Raw genomic sequence first — 24,404 nt, forward strand, 5'->3', positions numbered from 1 at the left:
CTGATACCCCAGAAGTACAACCAATTGTATGAAATTACTATGAGCAACTATAGGCCAAGAAATTTGAAAACCTGGATGAAATGGGAAAATTTCCAGAAAAATACAAACTTCCAAAACTGAATCAAGAAGAAGCTGAAACCCTATACAGACCAATAACAACTTGTGAAACCAAGGCAGTAATCAAAAAACTCCTGACACACAAAAGCCCTGAACCAGACAAATTCATAGGATAATTTTACAAAACATTTAAGGAAGCGTAAACCCCTATTCTTCTCAGATTATTCCAAAAAAATCAAGGAAGATAGAATATCCACAAACTTTTTCTATGAGCTAAGCATCATACTAATCCTCCAAACCAAATAAAGACACAACAAAAGAAAGAAAACTATAGGCCAATATTGCTGATGAACATAAACACTAAAATCCTCAACAAATATTGGCAAACCACATCCAGCAATACATTAAAAAGATCATACACCAGGATTAAGTGAGATTCATCCCAGGGATGCAAGGGTGGTGTAAAATTGGTAAATCAATAAACATAATAAGTCTCATAAACAAAAGACAAAAATGGCATGATCATATCAAGAGATGTGGAAAAAGTACTTGATAATGCACAGTGCTCATTTATGATAAAAACACTCAGCAAAGTGGGAATAGAGGGAGCATTCCTCAACATAATAAAGACCACATATGAGAAACCTACAGCCAACATCATACTCAATGGGCAAAAACTAAAATCTTTCCCTCTAAGATAAGGAATAAGACAGAGGTGTCTGCTTTCACCACTGCTATTCAACATAGTATTGGAAGTTCTAGACACAGCAACCAGACAAGAAAAATAAATGAAAGGTATCCAAGTTGGAAAAGAAGAAGTAAAACAGTCATTATTTACAGATGACATCATAGTATACACAGAAAACCTTATACACGCCATGAAAAAACTTTTTGACATAATAAGTGAACTAGGTAAAACAGCAGGATGCAAAGACCCTATTCAGAAATGGAAGGCATTTTTGTACACCAAAAACAAAATATCTGAAACAGAAATCAGGAAAACAACCCCATTTTATATAGCAACTAAAAAAATAAAATAAAATACTTAAGAATAAATGAAACCTAGAAGGTAAAAGACCTGTATTCAGAAAACTACACAACACTGAAGAACGAAATTAAGGCAGACACAAGTAAATCGAAGCATATGCAGTGTTCATTGATTGGAAGAATTAACTTCATCAAAATGTCCATATTACTCAAAGCAATTTATAGATTCAATATAATCCCTATTAAAGTACTAATGACATATATCACAGATAGAGACAAATTTTTCAAAAATTTATATGGAACCATAAATGACCCTGAATAGCCTCAGCAATTTTGAAAAAGAAGAACATAGGAGAGATAACAATACCTGATATCAAACTATATTACAAGGCCACGGCAATCAAAACTGTCTAGTACTGGCATAAGAACAGAAAAAATAGATTAATGGGAGAGAGGAAGATGGCGTCGGGGAAGGAGGGAGCAGATTCCACTTCTCCCTACGCATGGGAGGAAATCTTAGCTAATCTATGGAGTAAAAGAGCAAACAAACAAGAATACCTCAACATATGAAAATAAGGGACCAAAAATTGTAGCGGAATCGAAAAACCAGACGGTAAGGAGAGTGCTTCAGGACAATAAGGTCCCAGGGACCAGCGTGTGGTCCGGGGGCTGCAGCCCCAGGCCTGGTGCCTACTGCTGGGTTTGCCACAGAGTCCTTGGGAGAGAGCCAGGGCAACCGCTCTCTCTCTGGCCAAATAATGTCGGAGCTGTATGGGGAGAAACCCAGTTGCTAGCAAACACACAGGGGCTGTGAGCACCCTCAGAGTCTGTGGACACCGTCAGAATTGAGAGTACCATGACGAGCCCTGACCCCCATAGTCACCGGTCTGGCTGAAGAATTGGGTTGTGGGACAGGCCAGGCCACTGTATGGAGCAACAGGCTTGAGTAGGAGGAATTTCTCAAAAAGAAAAAGTGAAAAGACAGACACTGTTTTGGGAATTCTCCTACAGTAATCGCTCCGACCTCCCTGCCACCCAGCCAGGCAGCGATCCTGACATTGTGCAGAAGGTTTTGGTTGAGCAGAAGACCCTGTGCACCCGTATAGGACTGGGAAGGGTGAGACAGCCTGGCTGAGCACGCCCCCACACCCCAACCCACAGTGGTAACCCTGGGGAAAGGCCTGGTTCCCACACCCAAAGCACAGGGAAGAGGTGCCAGGATAGCTCCCCAGACAGTGCACGTGGCTGACTGAGTGCAGATCACCAGGAAGAAAGGCCATACCAAACGCCCCTCAGCCTGCTGCAACCAGCAAGACCAGAAAAACTGGTTTGGACACTTTGAAACCAAGAGGCTTTTTAATTTTATTATATTTTTATTTTTAAATAATTTTTAACTTTTATTATTTTTCTCTTTCATTTCCTTTTTCCTCTCTTTTTTTCTTTCTTGTTTTATTCCTTCTTCCTTTCTTTCCTCCAATTTTATCTCTTTTTTCTTCCTTCATCTGATTTTTTTTTATAATACCTACATTCAGACCAAACAAACAAAAAAACAAACAAAACAGTGGAACTGTGAAAAAAACAGAGTTGGACCCAAAGAAGGGGCATCACAAAATGTGTGACAATGAGACAAATTTCACTCTGCTATTACAGAAAACCTGCAAGTTATTGCATATTTGTATTATTATTATTATTTCCATTATTCCTACATATTTTATTTGATAGTATTTTTGTATTCCTCTTCTTTCTGTATAGTCTGCTTTGATAGGCTGGCTATATTGTATCATTTAACAGGTTTCCCCTGATATCTCTTTCATAGTGTATTGCTAATTTACTGTCCTTCACTTCACTTGTGTCCCATTAGCACACTACTCAAGGTCCTATACTCCCTATTCTTGTTATCTAGATCATGTGGATTCTGTCATATGATTGTTGCTGTAATATTATTGTGAAAAATAGCTGTTCCATACAATTGTAAATACTTCTCAACACCCCTCCCAGATCTTAGCCCAATGCACAGTTTCCTGAACTCTATTACTGTAGTGGTTAACTCTGTTCTCTCACACACTACACCTATTTACTATCCTTTACTCTCACCTTAAATCAGAATCTGACCTCCCACAACCTCACTGCTCTTTAGATCTAACTCACAATCCTTCCCTCCCCAACAAGAGTCTTATCTTCTTTCCATCTTTTCTAAAAAGTGGCTAGCTGGGTGGAAGATCACAGTTAACACTATACATAGCCAAAGGATCTCCTACCTCTTCTCTACTGGCTGCTAATGTAAATATCATGGAAAACTCTCTTGCTGTCTTAAACCATTTTGCCTTCCCCCTCAAACTGATGACAAAAAAAAACCCCAAAAAAAACAAAAAAAACAAAAAAAAAAAAAAAAAACAGTAGGTGGAAGCGGTGAACACCAGGATACCACTGGAAGAGGAAGGCCAAGAACAAAAAAACCATTAACAGATAACAACAGAAGAAGGTGAAGGAGGGAGTGGAAACCACACAAATCTCAATCCAAGACCTATCTGGAAATACAAGTAAACAGTAGAGACACTACCCAGTACAAACAACTGAACAAACGCAAGAGAGAATCCTCAAAACCTTATACACATTGAAGAAACAGCTTCAACACAACCTCCCCTCACCAGCACAACAAAATACAAGAGGTTGTGGACAGACTGACCCTCATTTAACCAGCTGGTGGGAAGAACCCAACAAACAAAGACCCAACAACAATCAAAACCCAAAGACAAGCACAGAGCCAACTTAAACAACAGCCCAAGACCAGTGAGCTCGGGAGATCAAGGAGAATGCACCATTGAATCTCACAGAGATTCTACCACAGAACTTCACACCATAAACCCAGGGAGCCAGAACACATCAATTTAAGAAGCTGAGGCTAACAGGAAGAGTATCATAAACAATGGCAAGACAAAGAAACAATCCCCAAATGAAAGGAAAGGAGGAAGCCTCAGAAAGAATGCTAAATGAAATAGAGGCAACTCAACTATCAGATATTGAGTTCAAAGCAATGGTTATCAGGAACCTCAATCAGCTCACAATGAGCTACCAGAAACTACAGGGAAGCTACAATGAACTCACTGCAAACTATATCAACATAAAAAAGGAAATAGAAACTATCAACAAGGGCCAAGAGGAAATGAAGAATACAATTTCTGAACTGAAGAACACAGTAGAAGGAATCAAAAGCAGGATTGATGAAGCAGAAGACTGGATCAGTGAGCTAGAGGACAAAGTAGAAAAAAAAATCACCCAGAAAGAGCAAGAAAAGGAAATGAGACTCAGAAAGAATGAAGAGAGATTAAGAGAAATGCAAGACAACATGAAATGTAATAGTATCCATATAATAGGGATACCAGAAGAAGAAGGAGAGCAAGGGATAGAAAACCTATTTGAAAAAGTAATGATGGAAAACTTCCCTAATTTGATGAGAGAAAAAGTCACACAAATCCAGAAAACACAGAGTCCCAATCAAGAGGAACCCAAAGACACCCACCTCAAGACACATCATAATTAAAATGGCAAAATTTCAAGACAAAGAGAGAATCATAAAGGCAGCAAGGGAGAAAAAGGAATGAACATACAAGGGAGCCCCGATAAGGTTAGCAGCTGACTTCTCAATGGAAAGTCCCCAAGCCAGAAGAGAATGGCAAGAAATATTCCAAGTAATGAGAACCAGAGGTCTACAATCAAGGCTACTTTACCCAGCAAGGCTCTCAATCAAGATAGAAGGCCAAATAAGGAGCTTCCCAGACAAAAGAAGTCTAAAAGAATACACCTCCACCAAACCAGTTTTGCAAGAGATGATAAAGGGACTGCTTTAAGGAAAGGAAGAGAGAGGGAGAGAGAGAGAGAGAGAGAGAGGGAGGGAGGGAGGGAGGGAGGGAGGGAGGGAGGGAGGGAGGGAGGGAAACACAGGTAGGAAAATGGCAATAAATAAGTACCTATCAGTAATAACATTACATGTAAATGGATTAAATGCTCCAGTCCAAAGACACAGAATATAGGAATGGATAAGAAAGCATGACCCACACCTATGCTGCCTTCAAGAGACCCTCCTCAGAACAAAAGACCTTCACAAGCTGGAAGTGAAGGCTGGAAACACATTTTCCAAGCAAAGGGACAGGAAAAAAATAAGCTAGGGTCACAATATTCATATTAGACAAAATAGACTTCCAAGAAAGGGCCATAAAGAAAGACCCAGAAGGTCACTACATAATACCCAAGGGAAGAATCCACAAAGAATACATAAACATTGTAAATATATATGCACCCAATATAGGAGCAGCCAAATACATAAAGGAATCTTAGAGGACTTCAAGAAAGATATTGACAGCAGCACAATTATAGTATGGGATTTTAACACTTCACTGTCAAAAATGGACAGATCTTCCAAACAAAATATCAACAGATATTGTGGCATTGAACAATGCCCTAGATCAAATGAGCTTAACTGATATATACAGAGCCCGTCATCCCAAAGAAGATAAATATACATTCTTTTCAAATGCAGGTAGAACATTTTCAAAGATAGACCACATGATAGGACACAAAGCAAGCCTCAAAAAAATCAAGAAAATTGAAATCATACCAAGCATTTTCTCTGGCCACAAGGGATGGAAACTAGAAACCAACCCCAAGGAAAAAAACCAAAATACTCAAAATTGTGGAGATTGAATAGCATGCTATTAAACAATGAATGGGCCAAGAATGAAATTAGAAAAGAAAAAAGTTTCCGGAAACAAATGAAAATTAACTCACAATAGCCCAAAACTTATGGGACACTTTGAGGGAAGTCCTGAGAGAGAAGTTCATAGTTATGCAGGCGTACATTAAAAAGATAGAAACATTTCAAACAAACAACTTAACCCTATGCCTACAAGAACTCGAGGAACAACAAAGACAGGCCAGAGCAAGTAGAAGGAAGGTAATAACCAAGATCAGAGTGGAATTAAATGACATAGAGACTAAAAGCAAAATTCTAAGGATCAATGAATCCAGGAGCTGGTTCTTTGAAAAGAGAAAATCAACAAACCTTTAAGCAAGCTCATCAAGAAAAAAAGAGAGGAGACCCAAATAATCACAATCAGAAACGAAAGAGGAGAGATTACAACTGACACCACAGAAATACAAAGGATTGTAAGAAATTACTATGAAGAAGTGTATGCCAAGAAATTTGAAAACCTAGGTGAAATGGACAAATTTCTAGAAAAATGTAATCTTCCAAAACTCAATAAAGAAGAAGCAGAAAGCCTGAACAAACCAATAACAGCAGATGAAATTGAAGTGATAATCAAAAAACTCCCAACACACAAAAGTCAGGTCCAGATGGTTTCACAGGAGAATTCTACAAAGCATTTAAGGAAGGGCTAACCCCTATCCTTCACAGCCTTATGAGGCCAGCATCATCCTAATCCCAAAACCAGATAAAGGCACAACAAAGAAAGAAAACTTCAGGCCAATATTGCTGATGAACATAAACACTAAAATCCTCAACAAAATATTGGCAAACCACATCCAACAATACATTAAAAAGATCATACACCATGACCAAGTGGGATTCATCCCAGGAATACCAGGATGGTTCAATATTCGCAAAACAGTAAATGTGATACAGCACATAAACAACAGCAAACACAAAAATTTCATGATCATATCAATAGGTGTGGAAAAAGCATCTGATAAGGTACAGCACCCGTTTATGATAAAAACACTAGGCAAAGTGGGAATAGAGGGAGAATTCCTCAACATAATAAAGGCTATATATGAGAAAGCTACAGCCAACATCAAACTCAATGGGCAAAAACTAAAATGTTTTCCACTAAGATCAGGAACAAGACAAGGTTGTCCACTTTCGCCACTTGTATTCAACCTAGCACTGGAAGATTTAGCCACAGTGATCAGACAAGAAAAGGAAAGAAAAAGTATCCAAATCGGAAAGAAGGAAACAAAAGTGTCATTGTTTGCAGATGACATGATAGTGAACTTAGAAAATCCTATAGACTCCACCAAAAAACTGCTTGACCTAATAAATGAATTTGGCAAAACTGCCAGGATAAAAAGTCAATATCCAGAAATCAAAGGCATTTTTGTATACCAACAATGAAACAGCAGAAGCAGAAATCAAGAAAAAAATCCCATTCGATATAGCAAAAAGAAAAATAAAATACCTAGGAATAAACTTAACCAAAGAGGTAAAAGACCTCCATTCAGAAAACTTCACAACACCGAAGAAAGAAATCAAGGAAGACGCAAACAAATGGAAACATATACCGTGTTCATGGATTGGGAGAATTTACATCATCAAAATTTCCATACTACCTAAAGCAATTTACAGATTCAATGCAATACCTATTAAAGTATCAATGGCATATTTCAAAAATTTATATGGAACCATAAATGACCCTGAAAAGCTGCTGCAATTTTGAGAAAGAAAAGCAAAGTAGGAGGGATCACAATACCTGATACCAAACTCTATGACAAGGCCACTGTAATCAAAACAGCCTGGTACTGGCGTAAAGACAGGCACATTGGCAAATGGAACAGAACAGAGAGCCCAGAAATAAACCCAAGTCTCTATGGTCAATTAATATTTGATAAAGGGGGCAGCAACATAAAATGGGGTAACAATAGCCTCTTCAATAAATGGTGTTGGGAGAAAGGGACAGCTACATGCAAAAAAATGAAACTCAACCACCAACTTATACCATACACAAAAATAAATTCAAGGTGGATAAAAGATTTAAATATAAGCCATGACACTATTAAAGTCCTAGAGGAGAACATAGGCAGGAAAATCTCAGATACTTCATGAAGCAACATTTTTACTGATATGTCCCCTAGAGCAAGGGACATAAAAGAAAGAATAAGCAAATGGGATCTCATCAAAATAAAAAGTTTCTACACAGCTAAAAAAAAACAGTATTAAAATAAAAGGAGAACCAACTGTATGGGAGAACATATTTGCCAATGATACCTCAGACAGGGGTTTAATCTCCAAAATATATAAAGAACTTACATGACTCCACTCTAAGTAGACAAGCAATCCAATAAAAAAAAAATGGGCAAAGGACTTGAAGAGACACTTCTCCAAGGAGGACATACAGAGGATCCAGAAACACATAAAAAGATGCTCAGTATGCAAATTAAAACCACAATGAGATACCACTTCACACTGGTCACAATGGCCATCATAACCAAATCAACAAACAAGTGTTGGGGAGGACGTGGAAAAAAGGGAACCCTAGTGCACTGTTAGTGGGAAAGCAGACTGGCTCAGCCACTGTGGGAAACTATGGAATTTCCTCAGAAAACTAAAAATGGAACTGCCTTTTGACCCAGCAATCCCAGTGCTAGGAATATACACTAAGAATCCTAAACCACCAATCCAAAAGAACCTGTGCACCCCAATGTTCATAGCAGCATGATTTACAATAGCCAAGTGCTGGAAGCAACCTAAGTGTCCATCATAAATGAGTGGATCAAAAAACTGGTACATTTACACAATGGAATACTACACAGCAGAAAGAAAAAAGGAACTCCTACCCTTTGCAACAGTATGAATGGACTTGGAGAGTATTATGCTAAGTGAAATAAGCCAGGTGGTGAAAGACAAATACCATATGATCCCACTTATAAGTGGAACCTAATCAACAAAACAAACAAATGAGCAAAATATAAGCAGAGACCAGAAAATAAAGAATAAACTTACAGTGACCCAAGGTGTTGGAGCAGGCAGTTAATGGGGGCAACAAGGGAAGTGTCATCAAAGAACATGTATGAAAGACCCATGGACAAAGACAGTAGGTGGCAGGGAGGACTGATTTAGGAAGTGGGAATGTGTAGGACTGGGGAGAGTAATGGGGGGAAATGAGTACAGCTGATACTGAATAACAACAACAAAAAACCTTAAGAAATTAATCACCAACATACATGCACTATAGAAAATGTGAAATGATGTTTAAACAAAATGTTCTACTCCTCCAGGCAGATAGGAAACGATAACAGATAGAAATTTTGATGTACACAAAGGAATGGAGAGCACCAGGAATTCCAACTTCATGGATAAATATAAAGGTATTTTTCTTAGTGATGTGAATGTCTTTAAGAGATAACTGTTTAAAGTAAAAAATAACAATATATGGTTAAGTTTATAACATAATGCACAGTAGAAGTAGAATGTATGCCAACAGTAGACTAAAGGCTAAGAGGGGAGAAATAGCAGTATTTGATGTCTTTCTAGAAGGTATCCAGCCCCATAATATGAAAAATAGAGACATTTATTGAATAAAATACATGATGTAACAAACATTGTAGATAGGACAATGATGCCTCAGTTCCCTTCAACGTAGGCATCTTGGGACACAGTTCTCCCAATTGCCATCAGCTGTCCTGTTGTATTTTCTGGAATCCCATTGACGGTCTGCAATCTCTTCCCTTTCAAAGGTGATTTTAGTTTTTGGACAAGCCAGAAGTTGCAGGGCACCAAGTCTGGGCTGTGGGGGTGCTGAGTTACCTGGGTGGTTTGATGATTCCCCACAAAACTCTACACAAGATGTGATGCATGAGCAGGTGTGTTGTTGTGATGAAGCTGCCAATCACCAGTTGCCCATAGCTGTGGCCTTCTGAGTCATCCAAATCGTTTCTGAAGAGGAATGTTCAAGCTTCATGCAAAATTTGATGCAGATTCATTACTTTCCTTGCTCAGTCATTTTGAATGTGACAACCACGCAGTACACATGCTCACTCAACGGCATCTATCTCCCCCAATGAGTAGTACAGTGAAGTCATCATTGTTCATACATGTGCATCCCAATCATCCATTCTCTTTGGCTACCAGGTTACACTGATATCACACAAACCATTTTTGTTATATTAACAATGGCTGTTCTTTTTCTTGACAGACCTCATATGTATACCATAGATTTTTGTGTGTTTGACTATTCTGATCCAGTGGGTATGGCCAACTGTTTTCCTTTTTGTATCAAGACACTAGCGAGGTGACAAGGTGAGCCCACCTATACCAGGCATTTAAATTGCACTCATCATTTAAACATGAATATAGTATTAACTAGAGGGGTTGCTGTGAATTCTAGATACAAATTACTCTTTGTTCACTTTGTTGAGTAAGAAACTCTTATAGAAAACAGTTTCCGTGAGGTCTTGAAGTAGATTTAGCTACACAGCTTTAATAGTTTTTGTTTGAGTTTAAGGAAGCTAAACATCAGTCAAGGAGACTGTGTGTCAGGCTGAGAGCAGAAGCAACAGGTGAAAGTGAAATGAGCTAAAAGCCATGTTTTGTTTGAGGGTATTTCAACATGATCTAAGAATAATTTTAGAAGAAGCAAGTACAGGTGGAAAAACAGACAGAACTTACCAAATTACCTAGTGCTGAGAGGTTACTAGGTCAAGGGAAGGCCTCTTTCCAGGAGGAAAATTTGAAGCAGGCCCCTGGCCTAGGAACAGAGAGATAGGGATTGGTATCAGCAGGAGGGAAGAGCCTGTGCAAAATTCTAAGGGGGGTGCTAGATTGGAAGGAGAACAGTCAGTCTTGTGCTGAGAATATAGAATAGACAAGTAGGTGGGAGGACAGTGTGGGCCTATGTGTATCTAGTTCAGAGGTCATGGTTAATGAGGACTTGGGGAAGCAAGAAATGGGAATAGAAAATATGCTCAGGGTACAGAGGTTGGGGTCCCCTGTTGTTGACAATGCTGGAAAGCTAGGCAGCAAAATTGGTATTCATTTATTGAACAGAATGCAATCTACACCTATACACCTGTGCAGGAGCATGAGGAATTCCATGTCTGAAGAAAGGTCTTCTAGCACATAACTTTCTCAGCTGTGCTCAGGAAGAATCCTAGAGTTCTATGGCTGGTACCAGGAACCACTTGCCTAAAAAGGAAAAAAAAGGGTGTTAAACTAACAGGACTCTGGGTTCATAGTCCTCATTTCAACCAGACTACTCTACCTTCCTCATGCTCATCGAGTGGATTAGTGTGGAAGGTTTTAATTGGAGTAAGAAATTTTACCTTTACATTTTGACAACAATAGGCTACTGGTAGATACAGGATGCATCAAGGACATGTTCCAGTTAGATATAGGATGTATAGGATGGATTCATGGAATCCTAGCCTCCTGGATTCAAGGTTGCCTCCAGCTCCTTGCACTATTTGGTACAGGCAACTTTAGTTACTACAGAGCTGCCAGCTTCCTAAACAAGGTTAGAGAAAGTAAGTGTCTGAGCATTGGTACATGTATGCTTGACCTTGACAAGGATGCCAGGGGCAGAGCATTAAAAGTAACCTGAGATGGCATATATGAGCCTGTACTCAACCCAAAATCCACCAATCAGATTTTTTTCTGTTTTATATAATATAATGACTGTTTAGTGTAATATAAGGGCTACCTAAGGCCAAGGGAAAGGGTGCCTGGCACAACATCTGAGAGTCTGGCAACTGCCACCACCCAGCTTCATTACAATGAACCAACACAGAAACTTTTGGATCACAGTTTCCCAAAGCCCCAAACTGCCCTGGCTCAGGCCATTTACACTTGAGTGTGCTCCCTTGGAGCTCTACTGCCTCTCCCCTTCTTTTACATGTTCTATAGGACTTAGAGGACACCTCACCATGTTCCTTATATGACTATGGCTCCCATACTGTCTGTCATTTTATGGGTGGGTATATCCTGCTTATCCTTGTCTTTCCCCACTACAAACACACACAGGGCCTTCCAGAGGACAGAGGTTCAATGACTGTCTGGTGAATGAACGAGCCACTGAGCAGGGGTCATCTTTATTCACATGGAACATCTTCACTTTCTCGAATGAACCAAGCAAATCTAAGGATACTTCTATAATTTTTTCATGGAATGACAGATGAGAGAGGATTATAAACCAGAATGAACAACCTTTTGCTTTTATTTCTCTAATTCTTGACCCCATCAATTGCACCACTAATCTCTTTCACATTTCCAAGGAAATGCTCTATCTATGCCTTGTTATCTTCTCTGAGATCACAAACTAGGATGGAAGGTGTCCTAATTTGTGCAATGCAGTAGCAAAACTCTTGTTCTTGAACTGGACAAGTGAAAGCACATGTGTGACCAATGTAATTCACATAGGTGTTGAAGCTTATGACACCATCTATTAAATGAAACATTTGAACAATTCCTGACAGGCCACAAGAGCCTGCACAGCACATAGAGAGGATCTGGTAACCTCTAGACTCAGGCATCACACACCTGCCCCATTCCCATTGCCTATGGGCATCTGAGCATGTTCCTTCACCCCTCAGTGGTTGAGGTCTCCCATCAGCTCCTTTTGCCTGGTGAAGTGCTTGGGAGCTGATGGCCTATGGGTTCCCCACAGCAGCTGGGACCCTTCTGACCTGTACGTGCTGCCCTCAGAAGTCTGGCTGGAACCTGCCCATTCCTGGGTGGAGTTATTGAGGACAAGGCCCTGTCCTCTTCATTCTTTTCTCTGCCCCGGCCTCACCCAGAATTCACTGAACAGAGTTGGACACATTGGAAGTGCCCAGTGAGAGGGACCCAGTTCACTCCATGTCAGTTTGGTGATATCAGCTTAGTCTCTATTAGTTGTAATGTTGAACAACCATTTTATCTCACAAGAAGGCCTTGGTTTATGGAAGGAAAAACATCTCTGTGCTTCTCTTTTAGTGCACAAGGCTCATTGACGTTGGGAAACCTTGCAGTGCCGGGAAAACTTAGCACCAGATGAGCTTGTGGAACTGGAAAATCAAGCTGTACTGACCAACCTGGAGCAGAAGTACCTGACTGCACCTTCAAAACCCAAGTGCTAACTGGAGCCCATACCCAGGAGAGGGGGAAAGAATATCTTCCAAGTGGACATCCCAGAGCACTTAATCCCCTTGGAGCAGGAGGACTCCTCACAGGAAGGTTACTGAGAAACCAGCTGACTCATGACCATCAACACGCCCTCATGCCTCAGACACATAAATCAAGCTTAATCTGAATCTATACCACAGTGGAGAGGGCTACCAACCACCTGCTCTTCATGTAAACAGTGTTCTGTGTTCAGATGCAGTGGGCTTTCCTCAAGAAATGCCTCTCTGGGCTCACTGACACTCTCAAGGACTTTGACCTTTAGGAAAAAAGGAAAACTTTCACTAAATATTTTGGTGTTGTCACTTATTTGGGTCCTTCTCATTCCTGGGTTTTACAAAGAAATGTGTTTTAAGAAAATGGGTTAGTATTCAGGACTCCCTTACATGTTTTCTCCTCTCTTTGTTCTGGCCAAACTCATAGAATGCTTCAGCAGCATCCAGGGGATGTTATGGGAGGGCTGGGAGTGGGCCCTGAATGATTGCCCAAGGGTGACTAGCCAGGGGCGGGACTGCCTCATGCACCATGAAGGGGACATCAGACTTTGAAACACAGCACCTGTCTGCCCTGGCAAGTGACTCTTGCTCTGTTGTAAAAGTGTCCCTTGGCTCATGAAGCCATGTGTTAAACATGTCACATAGCTACTTTGTGACCAAAGAAAGGATCTGAAATAGAGCTCTGATGGAAAAGTGATGAGTAGTGTTTTGTTTCTTTGATTGTTTGTGTGTTTTGTAGGCAATCTTTTATTTATTTGGGTTCCTTCTAGGAGAGTTCCTACTGCTTGTTAGCTGTGAGGATGATGGGCTTTCTCCCAGGGGTTGACTGGAATGGCTCATCCTCTGAGCCAGAGCGCCATGGTCATAGACGGCTGAGCAGATAGGGTGGCCCTAGTTTTAGGTGAGTCTCTCTGGGATGTCCCTGGAAATTGGGCTGGAGAAGCTCAGCTGCCAGTAAGAAACTTCCTGGCATCACTGGGGGACCCATGAGGAAAGACTCTCCTATTTTAAGGTACATGACTATTGGAAGGTGATCCACCCAAGGTCAGGAGTCAGGCAGTTTTGTCTCCTGACCAGCAGGTGAGGCTCAGGGGACCCGATCTTCCTGAGCTTGCTTCAGAGCTCCCCAGCCAAGCCCTTGGATGAGTGTGTGAAAATGAATGAGGACAATGGGGACAAACACCTGTGTCAGGCCAGGATAGCTAGCCTCCTAGGGCTCGTCTGATGAGGTGTGTGTAGCATGGAAACAAGAGAACACAGACTCATAATTCTCATTGTTAATTTACTACCATGGAGTTGTGCTTTTCTTTATTAAAGCCAAAAATGGATTCATGGTTACAAAGTGGTGATTGTTTTCTGTCACTTGGGAGCTTAGGGGCCTGTATTGTCCTTGAATTGCTCACAGAGTACACACAAGTAGTCTGAGGAGCTCTCCTTTTCTTCCTCCTCATCAGGGTCTGTGGGTGGGGCCGTGACTGAAAGGGCAGCCATCAGGATGGAATAACAGGTGTTGTACAAAGACATCACTGAATCATACAGTGGGTAATCTGGGTGGCTGGGGGGCAGTTCCCCTGTGCCATTGGTTCTGGCAAGAGCTGTGGGTACAGACTTGACATTCCCAGATATACCCTCTCCACATGGGCCACCTGGCTCACTTGGGTAGAGGGACTCCCCTCTACCTCAGACCAGTTCAGTCCCCATGCAGTAAAGCTCCTTGTGTATTGCTGCATCTCCTGGTGATGTCTTTTTCCTGATCAGCCCCCAATCCCTGGAACCCTACAGTTTGCTAATGAGCTCTTTTCCAATCACATGGCTGCCCCTTAGAGGCTGATGGTTATCAGATCTGAGGTGCATGCTTTTCAGGGGTCCACTGGGGAGGGACTTAAAGCTTGACAAGGCAGGAAAATAAGTCCTTGAGTTTTCGGACCAGAACTCACAAATCCTGATTGACTGCCTTTCACTGTAATCAAAACCTGAAACTGTCCACTAAAGGCTGTTTCAGTTTCAGTAGGTTGGGTGTTGAATGGAAGCCAGCAAAGCTTAGTGAACAGGCTCTGGACTCTGGCACTGTTGCAGATTCAGGATACCTCTCTGTGGAGTCTCAATCCATCAAAACATCCTGAGTGCTGTTCTGTGCCATCTGGGTCCCTTGCAGATGCCGGGGACGAAGGGCTTGATCTCTCATCGGACCCAGTGAGTTGGAGTTTGTCATGGACACTGCATTTCTGATGCAGACGATTACACTCCTCACTCGAGACGCCTGTGGAGGCTTCACGTGGTAACAGGGCCCCTCACAGTGACTGGGAACCCTCCATGCACTCTGACTTGGACTCCCTCTCTAGAGAGTCTTCTGCACTGACTTGTTCAGGGCTGGCCCAATTAGTTGCAGTTTGCAAACAGAACTAATTGTCTGCTTCCTCACCTCTCTCCTGGTGCTCACACCAGTACTCACTGAGCAGGCTCCAGAACGGCATTGCCCTTTTTCTACCCCTCAATGGAGAAGCAGGCAGAATGAAAAGAGTTACACAAACCCCTTTTGAAAGTGGAAAATTCAGAATTTTGCCCTGACCACTTCCCGAACATGACATGTTTTTCTGGTTCACCTGAATGACAATGTTTGTGAAACTACTTTTTGTTCCTCCTGCATATGATCCTTCCAGTTGAAACAGACTAGGGGAGAAGAGAGGATGATTGATGAAGATAACAATGTAAAGTTTGCTAACTGAGCAGGACCCCTTGATTTGGTAAGGATGGAGGAAAAATAAAACCAAACACCTGAGGAGAGCTTAAGGATCTAGATTTTCCAGAACTGCTCTTGGAAGCTTTTGTCCGCCTGAGGAAAACTTGCCTTGCTGCTTTTGCAAGTGCCAGGAATCCAAACGGACTTGCTGAGCCTGGGAGCACACCTCACAGTGCTGACTAGGACACACCCGGGTGGGCCCAGCTCTGACACTTTCCACACACAAAACCTGTGCAGGTTGTCCAGACTGGTCATGGACAGCCCAAACTGTTTGGAACTGCCTGCCTTCACCACTCTCCCTGGCTCCCAGGAGACCCCCTTCTGGTCCTCTAGCTCAAAGCTAGACTCCCCACACTACTGTGCACTTCCCTCCCATGGATCTGGCTCGCTGGCCAAGTGGCAGGGACACAGACAGAGAAGTAACAGAGTTGGATTCCTCTCACAGTTTTGGTTAACTCGGCTTCTGTTAAGTTTCCTTTCTCTTTGATTTTCTGTGCTTTGAATATGATATGCCTAAAGCAGATGTTTTGTTGTTTTTGTTTATCCTACTTTGTGTTCTCCGAGCTTCCTGAATGTGTGGTTTTATGTCATTAATTGATTTTGGCACATCCTCAGCCTTTACCACTTCAAATATTTTTCCTGTTTCTCTTTCCTCCTCTTTCACTTATGCATACCTTACAATTTTGTACTTGTCCAGAATTTCTTGTATATGTGCTTCCATCATTTCCATTCTTTGCTCTCTCTAAATTTCAGTTTTGGAAGTTTCTGTTGACATTTCTTTAAGCTTGCTCATCATGTCCCAAGCTGTGTCCAGTCTGTTGATGAGGCGATCAAAGACGCTGTTCATTTCTGTCACATTGCATGGTTTTAAAATAAAATATATTTTCTTACAGTGGTAAAATACACAACTCATAAAATTTGCTACACTTATCATTTTAAATATACAGTACAGTGCTATCAAGTACAATTCTTTTTGTTGTGCGACCATCACCACCACCCATCTCCAGAATTCTTTCCTTCTTGCAAAACTGAAGCTCTACACCCATTAAACCATAACTCCTCATTACCACTTTTTCTCAGTCCCTGGAACCTACCTTTCTACTTTCCACCTGTAGGAATTTGACTACCCAAAGTACCTCATATCAAGGGACTCATACAGCATTTGTATTTTTGTGTCTGGCTTCTTCCCCTCAGCATAATGTCCTCAAAGCTCACCTGTGTAGCAACGTATGCCAGAATTTTCTTTCTTTTGGAGGCTGAATAATATTTCATTAAATCACATTTTTCTTATCCATTTGTCTATCAACACTTGGTTTACCTTCACATTTTTGCTATTATGAACAACACTGCTATAAACATGAGTGTACAAATTTCATTTTGAGATCCAGATTTCAATTATTTGGGGTGTACCCTTAGAAGTGAGATTGCTGGATCATATGGTAATAGTTTTTCATTTCTGAGGAAACACCATACTGTTTTCCACAGTGCTTGTATCATTTTACAGTCCCACCAACAGTGCAAATGTTCAAATTTCTCCCAGCCTTTGCTGAAATTTGAGAATTTCTGTTTTTTTTTAAATAGTAGCCATCCTAATAGGTGTGAGGTATTATCTCATTTTAGTTCTGATTTATATTTCCTTAGTGATTAATGATGTTGAGCACCTTTCCATTTGCTCACTGATAATGTGAATATCTTCTTTGGAGAAATGTCTGTTCAATTCCTTTGCCCACTTTTGAATAGGCTTGTTTGTTTTTCTTGAATAAGTGAGGTAGGTCTATAAGTACAGTCATGGGAATATCCTGCATCCAAATTATTAAGTGGTAAAGGCATGTGACAGACCAACATGTACATCAGATGTTAGTGCCACATGTTTTTGGAGAGGCAATAATTTTTATTAAAATGGTGAAAAATATGTTATCAGGTGAAAATTATTTAAAGCTTTTGTATAAATAGACAAATAAAAACACAAAATATAAAACTCTGAGCAATAGAAAGATATAGAATAGAATTTATACATCATAGTGTTTCTCGCTGAAATAATTAAACTTTTAAGAACAGTAATATTACTAATGGTGATAGAAGTTTTTAATTTAATCTTTATTGTATTTTTCCATTACCATTTAGTCCCCTTATACTCCACTGCCTTAGCAATCACCACACCATTGTCCATATCAATGAGTCTTTTTCCCTTTTTGCTCAATCCCTCTACCCCTTAACTTCCCCTCCATGCTGTCATTCTGCTCTCCATCTATGCATCTGTCCCCATTTTCCTGTTAGTTAAAGTTGTTCATTAGATTCCACATATGAATGAAATCATATGGTATTTGTCTTTCTCTGACTGACTTATTTCAATTAGCATATGGTTCTCCAGGTCCACTCATAACTGTTGCAAAGCATATTGTTTTTCTTTTTTATGGCTGAGAAGTATTCCATTGTGTTAGTGTCCCATGGTTGTTTTATACACTCATCTATTGATGGACACTTGGGTTGTTTCCATATCTTGGTGATTGTAAATAATGCTGCAATGAACATAGGGGTGCTTATATACTTTCAATTAGTTTGTTGAGTTCCTTCAGATATATCCCCATAATTGGGATCTCTATGTCAAAAGGAAGTTCCATTTTTAGTTTTGGGGGTATCTCCATACTGCTTTCCACAGTGCCTGCACCAGTCTGCATTCCCACCAACAGTGCAAAAGTGTTCCCCTTTCTCCACATCCTTGCCAGCACTTCTTGTTTGTTGATTTATTGATGATAGTCATTCTGACAGATGTGAGATGGTATCTTGTGGTTTTAATTTGCATTTATCCAATGATTAGTGATGTTGAGCATCTTTTCATATGTCTATTTGCCATCTGTATGTCCTCTATGTAGAAGCATATATTCAGGTCCTTTGCCCATTTTTAAATTGTGTTGGGGTGTTTTTGGTGTTGAATTTTGTAAGTATTTTATAAATTTTGGATATTAACCCCTTATCAGATGTATCGATGAATATGTTCTTCCCATTCTGTGGGTTTTAGTTTCATTTTGTTGATGATTTCGTTTGCTGTGAAAAAACTTGTTGGTTTGATATAATCTGATTTGTTTATTTTTCTTCTGTTTCCCTTGCCTGGGGGAAATACTCAGCAAAAGATTGCTACAAGTAATGTCTGAGATTTTGCTGCCCATGTTTTCTTCCAGGATTTTTATGGTTTTGGGTCTAACATTTAAGTCTTTGATCAATTCTTGTGACTGGAATAAGACGGTGGTCTAGTTTCGTTTTTCTGCATGTATCAGTCCAATTGTCCCAACATCGTTTATTGAATGATCTTAGGTCATTGTATGTTCTTGCTTCCTTTGTTGAATATAATTGAGTATAAAAATGTTGGTTTATTTATGGGCTCTCCATTTTGTTCTATTGATTTATGTGTTTGTTTTTACGCCAGTGCTATGCTGTTTTGATTATTATAGCTTTATAGGATAGTTTGATAATAGGTATCATGATTCCTCCAACTTTGCCCTTCTTTCTCAGAATTGCTGTTGCTATGAGGGGCCTTTTGTGGTTCCATATAAATTTTTGAAATATTCGTTCTCATTCTGTGAAATATGTCGTTGGAATCTTGATAGAAATTGCATTTAATATAAGGATTGCCTTGGATAATATGGACATTTTAATGATGTTAATTTTTCCTATCTGTGAACACAGTGTGTCCTTCCACTTACTTGTATCTTATTCTATTTCTTTCTTTAGTGTCTTATAACTTTCCAAGTACAGGTCTTTTACATCCTTGATTGTTAGGTTTATTCCTTGGTAATTTATTGTTTTGCAGCAATTGTGAATGGGATTGCTTTCTTAATTTCCCTTAATTTCTGCTAGTTTGTTATTAGCATATAAAAGGCAACTGATTTCTCTATATTAATTTTGTATCCTGCTACTTTGCTGAATTCATTTATCAGTTCTAGTGTTTTGGTGGCATCTTTGGAGTTCTCTATGTATAGTATCATATCATCTGAAAATAATGACAGTTTTACTTCTTCCTTTCCAATTTGGATGCTTTTTATTTCTTCTTCTTGTTTGATTGCTGTGGCTAGGATTTTCAGTGCTTTGTTGAATAAAAGAGGTGAAAGTGGACATCCTTCTCTGTTCCTTATCTTAAGGGGACCACTTGTAGTTTCTGCCCAGTGAGTATGATGCTGGCAGTGGGATTGTCATATATGGCCTTTATTATGATTAGGCATGTTCTTTCTCATCCTACTTTGCTGAGAGTTTATGTCATAAATGACTGCTGGATTTTATCAAATGTGTTTTCTTTATCTATTGATATGATCATGTGGTTTTATCCTTCATTTTATGTGGTGAATCACATTTATTGATTTGTGAATGTTGTACAAAATTTACATGCCCAAAATAAATCCTACTTGATCAGGCTGTATGATCTTTTTGATGCATTGCTGTATTTGGTATGCTAATATTTTTTGAGGATTTTAACAGCCTTGTTCATCAAGGATATTGGCCTGTAATTTTCTTTCCTTTGTAGTATCTTTATCTGGTTTTGGAATTAGGATAATTCTGGTCTCATAAAATGGATTTGGAAGACTTTCCTCATCTTGAATTTTATGAAATAGTTTTGAGAAGGTGAGATGTTAGTTCTCAGAATGTCTGGTAAAATTCACCAGTGAAGTCATTCTGTCTAAGGCTTTTGTTTGTTGGGAGTTGTTTTTGATTCCTGTTTCAGTTTCACTAGGTCTAATCTGTCTATTCAGATTCTCTGATTCTTCCTGATTTAGTTTTGGAAAATTCTATGTTTCTAGAAATTTATCCACTTCATTCAGGTTGTCCAGTTTGTTAGCATATAGTTGTTCGTAATATTTTCTTAAAACCCTATTTTTTTTATGTCAGTTGTTATTGCTCCTCTTTTACTTTTCATTTTAGTTCCATAGGTCTTTTCTCTTTTTTTACTTGTTTTCTTGTTTCTTGGTTAAAGGCTTGTCCATCTTCTTTACCTTTTTAAGAACCAGCTCTTGGATTCATTGATTTTTGTGTTATTTTTTAAGACTCTGTTTCCTTTATTTCTGCTCTGATCTTAATTATTTCATTCCTTCTACACATTTTAGGCTGTATTTGTTGCTCCTTTTTAAGTTCTTTTAAATGTGAAGTTAAATTGTTGGACTTTTTTCATTTTATTGATTTTTTTAAAAGATAAACCTGTAATGCTATGAATTTCCCTCTTAAGATTGCTTTCCAAGTATCCCACAGATTTGATCCTGGGAAAATTACCATGCCCTGCTGATGTCAGATTCTTCATCTGTGAAGTAAGTGTGTTTGATAAACCCTGTCTTTTAAGACTTAAGAATGTATGGGGAGTTTGTAAGCGCCTCACTCAGTGCCTGATATATATCAGAACTTTGATGAATGGCAATTATTTCTAATATCGTTTTGATCCCAGTCCCTTCCACTTTCTCTTCTGACACTGTGTTTAGTTGTCAGTTATCCAGGTTATACTAGAGAATATTCAGCTCAGTAGGACACAGAATACCCAATTGGCAAAAAAAAAAATGTTCCCTAAATAACACTCAGTAAATTTTCACAGTTAAAGAAAGTCTGTTCAAATTCAGTTGTGGAGGAGCCTCCCCAGCTGGATACAATACAAAGCTTATAGAAAGAGTCAAATAACAACACTTTTCCTCTCTCCAAGCTGCTCTTACATCCAAAGAAACCCTTTATTTCACCCACACCCAAAATCTAGTCCTTGCTAATAATTGGTTAAATTACACTCAAGATCATTAACATTCAAACTTAACTCTGCTGTGGACTTTTGAGTGTCCCAGGCCAGGAGAAGAGTGCCCATCCAGTTACTCAATGCTCAGTAACCATAGTTCTGCAGAAATATGTGGAAATGATGGATATAAAACTCCTAGTGTTTGCACTGTCTAATGATACTGGGACTGTGTGCTGGAAATTCTTTCTTCCTAACCAGGTGATTTCTCTTTCGTTCATCCATGATCCAATAAGAACTTCAGAGAAATTCATTTCAGGCTTCCTCCCACGCTCAAGACACATCATCTGCCACTGCTATCACCCAGCTTCATTACAATCAACCCCCACGGAGGGACTTGCAGTTTCCCAAAACCCCAGAATGCCCTGGCTCAGGCCATTTACACTTGAGTGCCCTCCTCTGGCACCCCACCACCTCTCTCCTTCTTTTATCTATTCTGTAGGACTCAAGGGACACCTCAACACTTTCCTTATGTGACTGTGGCTCTAACACTGTCATTCTATGGATAGGTGTGTCCTGCTTATACTAGTGTTCCCCCGGCCCTAACACAGGGCCACCCAGAGGATAAAAGCTCAGTGAATATCTAGGGCAGGGGTCCCCAAACCCTGGGTCATGAAGGCCAGGGGAAGGGTGTCTTCCCCTGGGCAGGCGAATGAGTGAAACTTCACTGACATTACCACTTGAGCTCTGCCTCCTGTACCCGCTTCCCATCTGTGGAAAAACTGTCTTCAATGAAACCAATCCCTGGTGCCAGAAAGGTTGGGGACCCCTTATTTAAGGTACAAATGAGTCAGTGAGAATACATTTTATTTATTACTGTTTATTTTTCTACATTCTTGAATAAGCAAAGAAAATCCAGGGGTGTGTGTGTGCGTGTATGTTACAGAATAACAGACTAAAAATAATACAAGAATTAAAAAATTACCTATTTAATTTTTTTCTCTAGTTTACTAAGTTCTGTCACATTTTCAAAAAGAATCCTATTCCAATGCTATATTACCTCATTACAGGCTACAAACAAAATGTAAGTTTTCTCAATTTGTTTTACAAAATAGCAAAACTCTTAGCCTGGATATGTCATTTGTAACCTATGACATTTTTTACTTAACCTGTGTCATTTGTAAACTTCAATTATGAAGCTAATAAACATTCTACTTAAAGTAACATTTTAAAGTACCAAAATAGAAGATATATTTCTAAGTCCCCCCAATAGAACAGAAACACAAAGATATTATTCACTATGACTCCCTTAGGCCCAGTCTGGCCCTCCACTACATGGCACAAGAGCTTGCACTGGCCATGGCAGTAGTATTATCTGTGGTGTCAATTGTGGCCTGGTTTCTCTGTTCCTCATCTCTCAAAGCCTCTTCATACCAGTGTGGGAAGGATCTGGGGTCAGTCTCATTGACCTGGGCCAAAAACTCCAGGACTTTCATCTTGCTGGTTTCAGCGTGGGCCCTGGGACCCCACAGGAACTCATAGCATGCAGGATCGCTGTTAAGCACTTGCCGGTACTCCAGATACTGTTCCTGCACCCACTCTTTGGTGATGAGCTCCCTGGGCTCCCCATAGATGCAATGTTCCCTCCCGGCATGCAACCCCATTACATTTAGTGCTTCCCATATCTTCTCTTCAGGTACACAATTACCCTCCACAAAGATTATACTTAGGATAAATATCAGAAGGCCAGTCTTGGGCATACTATGCTCATTGCTCATCATCCCATCATAGGTGAGGCCCAGTTTAGTGACTAGGACATAGGAGTGGTTGGTCGGGTCCACTTCCTTCACATCAATGCCATAAACCAGTTGCATGCACTCTAAGGCTTCACTAAAGATTACAGCAAAGTGGTTTTGGTACTCTTTGATGATGCTACTTAGCATTTCTTCCTTTGTGGTCAGCTCCTTTCTGCGATACTTTAGGAGCAGGAACCTAACCAGATCAGCTACCTTATCATCAATCACAAATCTTGGCAAAACCTTTGTGTGTGGCAGGGCCTCAGAGGTACTTGGACCCTCCTCTTTTGGGTTGCTGGATTGGCTCAATGGAGTGGCAGTGGCAATGGAAGTGGTGGAGGGGCAGGCACTTGGAGGGCTCTGGGGAGGACTTGCTGTCCCAGCAGCACCACAAACCTCCTCTGGGGTACTAGGGGTACTTGAAACCAAAGGATAGAGAGAGGAAGAGGAGGAGGAAGAGGAGGGGAAAGAGGAGGAACAGGTTGAAGATGAGGAAGAATCTTCTTCCTCAGCCTCAGGAATCTGTGCATCCACACGGCCCTGTGCCTCCCTTTGGGATGGAAGGTCTTCCTCAAGCATGTAGCGTCGTCGTTTTGGAGCTCGAGGCATGATGACTCTGTGTCAGGCAGCCAAAGCAGTATGGGCAGAGGGTGTGTGATGGGAATCTACAGGCCTGGGGGAGAAGGGAAGTGTAAGTGGCCTCAGGTGAGATACACATCCTTGGCAGCTCTGACAAAGGTGACCTGGAGGTATCCTCTTTAGGGGTGTTTTGGGCCTCACTGAGGTCTCTCCTCCTGAGTGGCCTGTCCCCTAAGATCCTGAAGGAGGAAGTCAAATGGTCAAGGTGCAGTTGTCACAGACTGAGATTCTGTGGCCTACAGTGGGATGGGGTCAGGTGCTGTGCGGTCTCCCCTATTCTGGCATGAAGGATACTCTAGGGACACATTCAGGGCAGGCACCTCACCTCGACTGCTGTCACTGCCTAGATCTTCTCAACTCTGTGACCTGTGTTCATGCACCACAGACGAAATCTTTTGCCTCCTGGTTCCTAGAGCCCCTGTAACAGGAAGTGAGGGAGCACCTCAGAGTCCAAAGGACATGCACAGTCATGAGCCTCCAGTGCCGACAAGAGAGAGGCCAAGACTCTGTGATGTCTCCATTGCTCTGGGATAGATGGTCTCCTCTGGGATCACTCAGGGTCCTCACATTTTCCCTGGAAAGATCTGTGACCTCCTTTTTGCTGCTC

The 24,404-nt window shown here is 40.5% G+C and overlaps 1 protein-coding gene across 1 annotated transcript; it reads right to left on the reverse strand.

The window, feature by feature from the left end:
- Positions 1-22,693: 22,693 nt before the first annotated feature.
- On the reverse strand, positions 22,694-23,767 carry LOC123807048 (melanoma-associated antigen 10-like). Its single transcript, XM_045820503.1, has one exon. It carries the CDS (start codon positions 23,765-23,767, stop codon positions 22,694-22,696), a length of 1,074 nt encoding a protein of 357 aa, XP_045676459.1.
- Between the last annotated feature and the right edge of the window lie 637 nt (positions 23,768-24,404).

This window comes from Phyllostomus hastatus, unplaced genomic scaffold, assembly GCF_019186645.2.
Source record: "Phyllostomus hastatus isolate PE091 unplaced genomic scaffold, TTU_PhHast_1.1 phas_scaffold_397, whole genome shotgun sequence".
NCBI lineage: Eukaryota > Metazoa > Chordata > Mammalia > Chiroptera > Phyllostomidae > Phyllostomus > Phyllostomus hastatus.